Genomic DNA, 9887 nt, shown 5'->3' on the forward strand with positions numbered 1-9887 from the left:
AGAGTTCATTGTTTTTCTTCAGTAAAAGTGTTAAGTCTGTTGCTCCCAATTCCAACAATTGGTACCAAAGTGGAGTTTTCTTAAAGGATTTGTGGAAGGGTTCTTAAGAGGGAGAGAAGAGAATCTGAAGAGAAGATAGCTCTATCATGCTCAATGTTGCCGATTCCTATATTTACAGGTAATCTCTACCATATTTGGAAGGTGAAGATGTAGAGGTTTCTATGCTTGAGGGTAGTGTCGTTGAGCTTAAATAGTTCCTGTCAAAACCTGCTCAAGAAGACAAGACACCAATCACTAAGTATAGTCTTCGGCAGACCATGTAACTTGTAGATCATATGGACAAATAGGGCAACCACTTTCATAGCTGTAAAACCAGTATGCAACGATTTGAAATGAGCATACTTGGTTGGCCTACCTACCACAATGAAAATGACCAAGAATCCGGAGGAAGGTGGTAGCCCAGTTTTGAAGTCCATCGAGATCACCTCCCAAATCTGAAGCAAAATGTTGATTGGCTGAAGAAGGCCCTCTGACAAACAGGATAAGCATTTAGTTTGACTATACACATGACAATGTTGAATATAAGGACTTGACATCCTTAGCCATCTACTGCCAATAAAAGTTAAGAGCCAACTTACTTAAGGTTTTCTGCACCCACCCTGGGTGACCTCCCAACGGGGTCACATGAAATACCACCAAAAACGCTTGCTCAATTTCCTCATCGTTGAGCACAACTAGACCTGGCAAAACGGGTTGGGATCCGCGGGTCGATCCCATACCTGGGTAAATTATATAGGTTATGGGTCTGTATTATTAAACCAGTTTTTTAAGACCCATACCCGGCCCTACCCGTTTTAAAAACGGGTAGGCCAGGTACACCCGTGGGTGCTCGTTTCTAATTTAAAGAAAAAAAGTTTTTCTCTTTCGTAGCATGTGAGCAGACGCCTACAAGCTACAACACCTTTTGTTTGCCTTCTCTCTCTCTCTCTCCAAACTTAACTTCTCTTCTATCCCATCAAACTTTTTCGCCTATCCCATCAAACTTTTTGGCAGGTAGAGTTGGCTAAATCTATTCACAAACTTCTCTTCTCTTGTTCATTCGTAGTCCGCCTCTTTCCTATCAAAATCATTCACAATCTCCATTCACCCAGCCCTTCTCACTTCTGGTTCATCAAGATAGGTTGTAGAGCAGCACATTTCCATTTCTTCAAATTGTTTTCTCTTCGTGTCTCTCAAGATTTCGAAGTTTTTAAGAATTTTTCTTTTTTGGGTTTGTTTTGTGTGGTTGAGTTTATGGGAAAGAATGAAAAACATTGTGTAATTTTGGAAACAAGTTTTCTTTTCTTTTTGTTTTTTTCAAGGATTTGAAGATTTTGAGGTTGTTCTTTTGTGGGTATTTGCTTTTGGGTTTGGGTTTGGTTTGAAGAATGGTGATAAAGATGATGAGGTGGTAGCCATGGCCGCCTCTTGTGAGTTGTGACGAAGAAGTACGAGGTGAAAATGGTGGTATAGAGGATGGAGGGGTAGGATCTGGCGTATGAGATTGCAGAGAAGAAGGAAGAAAAAAGAACAAAGATTTGCTATTGAGATTCGTTGGAAGGGTCCTAAAGTACTTTGAGAAGAAGGGTTAAGAGGAACTTCACTAGAAACGGGCACCCGCGGGTCCACCCGTACACGTGTAGGGTAGGGTAGGGTACGGGCCTAAAGTATTGAACCCATTTAAATTGACCCGTTTAAGACCCATACCTGTTTAGACCCGGACTATACCCGACCCACCAACCATACCTCCCTTACTATAGATGAGGATGTTATCAAAGAAGATGATGACAAATTTCCAGAGGTATGGCTGAAACACATCATTCATGGCTGATTGGGAGGTGGCAGGAGCATTTCATGAGGCCAAAAGGCATGACAACACATTCATAATGGTCGTCATAGGTACGGAAAGCAATCTTCGGAATGTTAGCTTCGGTCATACTAATTTGGTGTTTCCCAGAACGAAGATAAATCTTCGTTTCCTGCCACACTCACTTGAGGATCCTCCAAGTTCCTAAAAAAATCCTTCTAATAATTTTTTTTTTTTTTAGCATAAAATAAAAATAAGCCCTCCGAGTTTTCTCAAACAATAATGCTACGGATATAGAAGACTTACACCCCGAATGACGTGTCATGCAGCCACGTAGCATATTAACAAATATTCCGCGAATGAACGGCCGTCCATCAAATATGGACGAGCGTCCATGATTATTGGATAACCGTTCATTTTAAATGGACTCCCATCCATGAGAAAATAGCAATGGACTCATGTCCATATTATATGGATGGAAGTCCATTTACTATGGACAGACGTCCGTCCATAGTTTAAATTATTCAAAAACAAAAATTATGGACACCCGTCCATAAATTATGGACGGCGTCCCTATTAGATGGGCACCCGTCCATTGTTTAAATTAAAAAAAAATTACACAAAAATCATGGACGCTTGGGCATCCATTACCATGTCAATCATTTTCCCAACGCCATCTTGTTTTAAAAAAATAAAAATTCTGACAACTTACAAGGCCTAGAGGCTGCACTGTCAAAACTTCAACGAACCAGCTCCTCAACTCCCTGCTCCCCCAATCCATCTCCTTCAACACAAAACATTGCCACTTGTCTTCTTCACCCTCTCTCCATTTTCATCTCTTACTTTTTAAACATTAGCTGATATCACTAGACTACGTTTTCTGAGAATCGTTCGTTCTAGCTCTAGATCTATGCCTTTCTCTTTTGTTTTCTTTATGTTTGTATTTGAAAGTAAACAGAAATAGGAATTTAGAAGAAGAAAATAGGAGGAAACTATCGAGATGGTGATGAAAGAAAGAGACGAGGAGCTGGCTTTGTTTCTTGAAATGAGAAGACGAGAGAAGGAGAAAAGTAATCTTCTTCTTCTTCACAACTCTGACGACATCAATAGTAATAGTACTCCTCTAGGTCCTTGCTAGATTTTTTACTTTTGAAGATCATCCTAGTTTCAGTATGATCAAGTGTTTGTTTTTGTTACTTGACTAATTTGTTGATGTTGTATTGACCAACACCTAATAATGGAGGATCTCATATATCGAAGATTATGTCGTCTGTTCCGACTCGGAAGACCGTTGCTGATAATTTTTTGAATTCGAAGAATGATAAATCTGATTATGATTGGTAACGTTTCTATAATAATCTATTCCTTTGAATTAGAAACTCCATTATTATGATTAGCTGATTGCTTTGTTATGTAAATGTACTTAATATTAGTTAATTAACTCATGAGGGTTATTGTTTGTGTTTCCTTATTAGAACTAAAGCATTCAACCTTCTTTTCTCTGCTTTTCTGTTGAATAGTGTATTGATTGATTGTATGGCAATAGACGAGGGTCCATCTAATAGAGACGTCCGTCCATTAAATATGGACGTCCATCCATAATATATGGATAAACGTCCATGATTTTTGTATAAAATTTATTAATTTAAACAATGGACGGGCGTCCATCTAATAAGGGCGCTAGTTTATAATATATGGATGAGTGTCCAAGATTTTTGTTTTCTAATTTTTTTTAATTTAAATTATGGATGGACGTCCATTCTAGGTGGCGTCCGTCCAAAATAAATAGACTCCCATCTATATAATATGAATAAGAGTCCATTATTATTTTCTCATGGACGAGAGTCCATTTAAAAAGAATGGTTGTCTGATAATCATGGACTCCCATCCATATTTGATGAATCTTCAATGTAAATCTTCAGTGTCCATAGCATTATTGTTTCTCAAATATGTTATATGCGATCTTTAAAAAATGGTGTCTAGCCTTATAAAAATATATTAAATAATTCAATATAAAAGGTGTGGATGGCTTATTATAACCGCTCAACATGTATAAAAAATAAANTGATTTGCTTGATTTCAAAGTATATGTTGCTAAATATTGGACAAACAAAATAAAGACCTTATTTTCATATATTAGAAATGAACATGGATCTAATGGTGGAAGCCTGCGAGTTTCTTCACCAATGATTAGGCTGTAATTCTAAATTTTGCATAGAATAACTTTATTTTTTTGACGATTCTTCAATGAATTTGTCACAATCTAATTTCTCGGTTCATGTTATGACAATAGTGAATGAAGTTGGTTTTGTACAGATTTGATTCTTTGATGAAAATTTAACGCAGATACATGGGTTTGACATTTTTGTGATTGTAAAGGGCTCTGTTAATATTGTATTTCCATGATAGTTTCTGGAAAATATTGCCCTCTAGCTTAATACTAATGCTAAATTTACTCTGCATTCAGGCTTCTTACACCACCTGGTACCCCACTGTTTCCTTCTTTGGAGATGGAATCACAGAAAACCAAAATGAGTCAAATTGGGATGTCTAATGCTCGTCCAACTGCTTTGAAATCAAGGGTAAGAACCTTTACTTTATGTACTGTTTGCTTTCAAGCCTTGTCAATCAGTGTTATCTGATCATGTTTGCATATTTATTACGGTTTTTACACTTGTCAAGTTCTAGTGATATATGGCATTGTCTTTTTGTTGTACATGACTTGAAAATTGTAGTTTACAATTTGTCATAGCTTGTAAATTCATATTGCCTTGGTGTTGCAGCTACCTAATGTTCAGGAAGAACCTGCTTCAAGGAGTAACGTAGCATCTAAGAATCTGACCGTGCCATCTGGACTAGACTCTTCAGGTACTGGCAACAGAAGGCCATCATCATCTGGTGGTCGAACTTCTACTACTAGAGCTGCAACACCAACTGGGCGGCCAACTTTGACCACAATAGCTAAGCCTTCAAGATCCTCAACTCCTACTTCAAGGGCCACCTTGCCTTCCTCTAAACCGGCTGCTCCTGCAGTGAGATCCTCAACTCCTGCTAGATCCTCAACTCCTACTGTGAGATCCTCAACTCCTGCTAGATCCACTGCACGCTCTTCAACACCAACTGCTAGGCCCACTGTAGCGGCTCCTAAACCAGCACCAAGATCAGCAACTCCAACTTCTAGATCAACATCAAGATCAGCAACTCCAACTTCTAGATCAACATCAAGATCAGCAACACCAACTCGTCGACCATCAGCCCCTTCAAGTGCACCTAGTGTATCTGCTCCTCCTGTTCGATCTTCTTCAGTGTCAAAGTCAGGTTCCACAACTTCAAAAAATCCTGTTCCATCACGTGGCACTTCTCCAACAGTAAAATCTAGGCCTTGGAAACCCTCTGAGATGCCTGGTTTCTCACTTGATGCTCCACCGAATTTGAAGACATCATTGCCTGAACGGCCAGCTTCAGCTTCTCGGGGCAGGCCAGTGGCAAAGAATAATCAACCGTCTTCTATGGAGGCTAATTCTAATGGAAGACGCAGACAACAATCTTGCTCTCCTTCTAGAGTAAGGACTCCAAATGGTAGTGTCTATGGTAGTGGGAGTTCCATTCCTTTTGTGCGTAAAGCAAATGCTAGTAGTGGTGATGATGTGAATCCAGGACTAATGGGAACCAAAATGGTAGAAAGAGTGGTAAACATGAGGAAACTGGCACCACCAAAGCAAGGAAACAATGGCTTCAGCCATAGTAATTCTGCTGGGAAATCATCCTCATCCCTTGACAGCTCTGGCTTTGGAAGATCACTCTCAAAGAAATCCCTTGATATGGCTTTGCGTCACATGGTATGCTTTCTTTATAGCATTGACGCTTAAACAATGCTAGCTTGGGTTGATTAATAGGATCAATGGAATTATAATAGACAATTTGCTTCTAACTAACCATCATCTGAATCTTGATGAAAAAATATATTTCTTAGACCTATGCAGATAATATTCATTGCAACAGGTTCTTTCTCGTGCCATTTTTTGCTATTTGTCTCCATTGATTTTGCATATATGCTACTAAATAAATGCTTCTCAATATGCAGGATATAAGAAGAAGCACTCAAGGTAATCTGCGGCCTCTAATGACAAACATTCCAGCTTCTTCTATGTATAGTGTGAGATCTGGATCCACAAAAAGTACAACAATTAGTGTCTCAGATTCACCTCTTGCCACAAGGAGCAACGCGAGCTCCGAACCCAGTGTCAACAACAATTCCTTCTGTTTAGATGATATTGAAATGGAATGCAGCAATGATTTTGGAAGTGAAAGAGGAAACCCATCTCCTACGAGCCAGCGTGGTTGTAGGTAACGCATTTTCCGCTTTGTTATTTATAGGTGGAATGCTCAACCAACCTAATATGCTTAAGAAACAACCCGTTTCTGAAGTGGTAGATGTTGTACGGTGACTCGCCTTTTCTGTAAAATTTTGTTTAGAGAGTCTGTGGTTACATCATGCATGTTCTATTTCCAATATCGTTGCTACATTTTACAGCAGCAATCAGTTTAGATTCGGATGAAATGGATCATCATAACAACTGTTTCCGAGTAATGAAAACTATTTACTTGAAATGAGGACTGTTGCATAAGAACTGTGATCATTGGAAATTGATAAGCTCCTGCCTTTACTTTTATGTATTGAATTAGATGTTTTATCAAAACAACAGTGACAATTTTTTTTTTTTTTTTTTTTATCGGGGTGTTTGAATCAGTTTGCATACAATTTAGCTAATCTTTCGTAACTTTAAAGTTTGACTATTAGATAAACTCTTCGGTGAATATCTCTATAACTTATTAAACTATTTTTTACTCTTTTATTATTAAGTTAAACCGATAGTGGTTAACAACCGTGTTAATTCTTCCAGAATTTTCTATTGGTCTTTTCTTATTTTCCATTAACAAGTTATATAAACGTGGCCACAGCTTGACCTTTGCCGTCTGAGGAGCAGTTGTTAATTCGGCTAGGGAATTATTTTAATTGGTTTTGTTTTGGTGGATGTCAATGTGAATCGTGTAAGATTTATCAACCAATAATAATAATAATAATAAAATGCTATAGCCAACATTAGAAGAAATTGACTTACCCGCAGTCCCGCACTATCATTATATATATATATTTTTAAATCCTTTTTGTTGTAGGATTTGAGGTGCTACCTGAGCAGTTTCCTGAGTTAATGACTTTTTCCGTTCAAATAATAGTTGAATTACACTTTTCCACTTACACCGTTTTAAATCAATAATGCTACCAGCATTGATTTTTTGCACCGCACCAAAATTTGTTATCGAACCACGTGTCATTCAGTCTGATGTAGACATATTAGACAAAAAATATTTTTTTCATAAATAGATGGTTGTCTAACAATCATGAATGATCTTTTTATATTTTATGGACGATGATTTATCACAAATTGACGGTCATTATGGATATCTATTTAAGATAAATGCCCGTCCAGAAATTTTAAAAACAAAATGATCTTATATGACATCTGTTCAGAAAATTTAAAAAACAAAATAATTGATAAGCATCATTTAATACGGACGGACGGTCCTACACAAACAGTCTAAATCATCATTATGTTTATACATTTGCAAGGACTTTCTGCGCTCACAAAGGCTACCCACTTGCTCTATATTTCTTATCAATTTTTGTGTGGTCATTGTTATTAGTGAAATTTAATTGGTAAGTCCATACCAAAACAGGACCTTCTGCTTAATTTGACCTCTAAAAATAAGATTTGAATTTATGTTCAATTTGAAACACTTTTTTATCTGCCAGAGGAACTCTGTATCTAGACACTGCCTTGCCTTGTGTTGTGGCGCAAGAATGGTGACGCATTCCAGGTGACGTATTATATTGGAGCAAATCTCAAATGTGGGTTAAATTACTCTAGACGGTCGTCCATTGTCATCCATTGTATGCTCATCCATATTCACTCAATTTAGTTCATCCATTGTAAATGGATACTCGTTTATATTCACTCATTTTAGTTTTAAAATTTTTTAGATGGACGTTCATCTTATATGGACGTCTGTCCATAATAAATAGACATTCGTCTATATTATATGGACGAAGCCTATTGATATTTTTATAGACGCTCTTCCTTTGTGATGAACAGTCTTTCATAAAGTATGGACGGTCATTTGTGATTTTTGGACAACAGTTCATTCACGAGAAATGTGTTTTCTGTCCAATGTGTTCACGTCTTACTAGATGTCAAGTTGTTGAGTAAAAAAATTTAGTGAAAAATACAGTGTCCCTAGTATTATTCTTTTAAAATATCATTTTATTATCTGAATTTATATCTCGACTGTGAATAAATAACAAATTCGATTCAAGTTGTTAAAACTTTTGAAGAGGGGAGATCGATAAGTTTTTGATGGTAGAAAGTTATATTTTGGTGGTTTAGATTATTGAAATTTGACATGGAAGGGATGATTGTGTAAACCTTAATAGCTTGATTGTTAGCAATTGACGAGATCACAGGAGTAGAGTTTGAGGAATTTTATTAAATGATGATCGGCGAAAAAAATGATGATGATGTAGGGTTGTAGCGATATCAGAATCGGAAACGGAATATAAACTTAAATAATAAAATAATATTTTAAAAGTAATGTCTTTAAACTATTATTTGGGTGAGAAAAAATTGTTTACTTGATTAGTAAATATATTTAATCATTATAACCGACCAAGTTTGAACTTGTTATTTATTATGATTTTTTTTTTTTATTTGGTTGGTGTTTGGTAACAGGTAATTTCTTCCTTATACGCAAATATAATATGGAAATAGAGTAAAGTTTGATTTAATTAATTTTCTTTTCCTCGGATTATATTTTATTTAATCAAACCTCGTGAAATTATAATAGTTTAATGAAAGAATTTTAAGGCTGACCAAAATAAAATATAATGCAGACAATAGTTAGTTGAATTGGTCATCGACCACTTTGTATGTTTGGTTGGAAAAAAACAATAATAAAGCCACAAATATTTTGACCTTTTATTGTGAATGTCAAATAAAACAATTAATATAAAAGATCAAAGTCTAAAGACGACAAATAGACTATATAATTTGAAGAGAAACGACAGTGTGAATATCTGACTTCTTCTACCTCTAATTCTACAAATTCCACCTTCTTTGTATAATTAATATTTTATAAATTCTCAGTTTGTATCCACCATTGCTCTATTTAATTAAGGCTTTCTAATTTATATATTTTAATTAAAATTTAAACATTTTTATGTCATTTTACCCTTTATTATCTTAGGTTGTTTTTACTGAAATATATTCTAGATGCCTACAATTAGTTGAAAGTGAATGTTTTTTTAATTTATAAACTTTTATTGAAAAGATGATTTTTAAATATTTTAATGAATATAATGATGAATTTTGAATTAAATAGTTAAATAAAAAAAAAATATATTTCATTGGGTTGAATAGATAGGTTTGAAAAATGTAATGGGAGGATATTAATTAAAGAACAAGTCCACAAGTTTGAAGGGATTTAAGCATATTATTAATCTTCAAAAATATTATTTTTCTGAAAGTGAAATTTTATGAATTTATAAACGATTACTATAATAAAGAGTATGCAGTACTAATTAAATATTTTGAATTAGATGTATATATATATATAATATATAATATATAATAACATATAAAAGAAATATATTATTAAAATAATATTAGAGACATTGAAAAAAAAAAATTCATAATTATTAAAATAATAATAATAACCAGTCTCCTATTTGTAAAGACACTGAAGAAGAAGGAAAGAGAAGAATAGACGAGGGCCGCTGTGTCTTCCTTTCATACAGGAAATTAAATATGCCATTGTCACTATCATTTCACAAATAAATACCTTTCACTTTTTTCTTTTTTTTCTTTCTTTTTTTTTCCTGTTAATGGCAAACAAGGAACTTTCAACTACCCAGAGAAAAGAAAAAAAAGAAAGAAAAAACCCTGAAACACGTACTTTTTGGTCTCAACACTAAAAAGTTTTGTAC

General features: G+C 35.2%; 1 protein-coding gene across 3 annotated transcripts; it reads left to right on the forward strand.

Moving 5' to 3' along the window:
- The first annotated feature begins 2842 nt into the window (after positions 1–2842).
- On the forward strand, positions 2843–6333 carry LOC116119660 (uncharacterized protein PB18E9.04c). 3 transcript variants are annotated; one of them, XM_031405610.1, is made up of 5 exons: positions 2843–2973; positions 3090–3186; positions 4314–4428; positions 4630–5685; positions 5931–6333. In XM_031405610.1, the coding sequence occupies exons 1-5, from the start codon at positions 2847–2849 to the stop codon at positions 6195–6197; spliced, it is 1662 nt and encodes a 553-aa protein (XP_031261470.1). In that variant the 5' UTR covers positions 2843–2846; the 3' UTR covers positions 6198–6333. The 3 variants fall into 3 exon arrangements, with proteins under 3 accessions (XP_031261470.1, XP_031261469.1, XP_031261468.1); XM_031405609.1 differs by lacking the exon at positions 2843–2973 and having other exon boundaries at positions 3081–3186; positions 4630–5033; positions 5067–5685; XM_031405608.1 differs by lacking the exon at positions 2843–2973 and having other exon boundaries at positions 3081–3186.
- Positions 6334–9887: the final 3554 nt, after the last annotated feature.

This window comes from Pistacia vera, unplaced genomic scaffold (genome assembly GCF_008641045.1).
Source record: "Pistacia vera cultivar Batoury unplaced genomic scaffold, PisVer_v2 Contig898, whole genome shotgun sequence".
NCBI classification, from domain to species: Eukaryota; Viridiplantae; Streptophyta; class Magnoliopsida; order Sapindales; family Anacardiaceae; genus Pistacia; species Pistacia vera.

Excerpts from the sequence above, each read along its gene's own strand:
- LOC116119660 (XM_031405610.1), top strand. The coding sequence starts at position 2,847 with ATGGTGATGAAAGAAAGAGACGAGGAGCTGGCTTTGTTTCTTGAAATG. Across the intron at positions 3,187-4,313 it reads GATAAATCTGATTATGATTG|GCTTCTTACACCACCTGGTA; the intron begins GTAACGTTTCTA and ends CTCTGCATTCAG. Across the intron at positions 4,429-4,629 it reads CAACTGCTTTGAAATCAAGG|CTACCTAATGTTCAGGAAGA; the intron begins GTAAGAACCTTT and ends TTGGTGTTGCAG.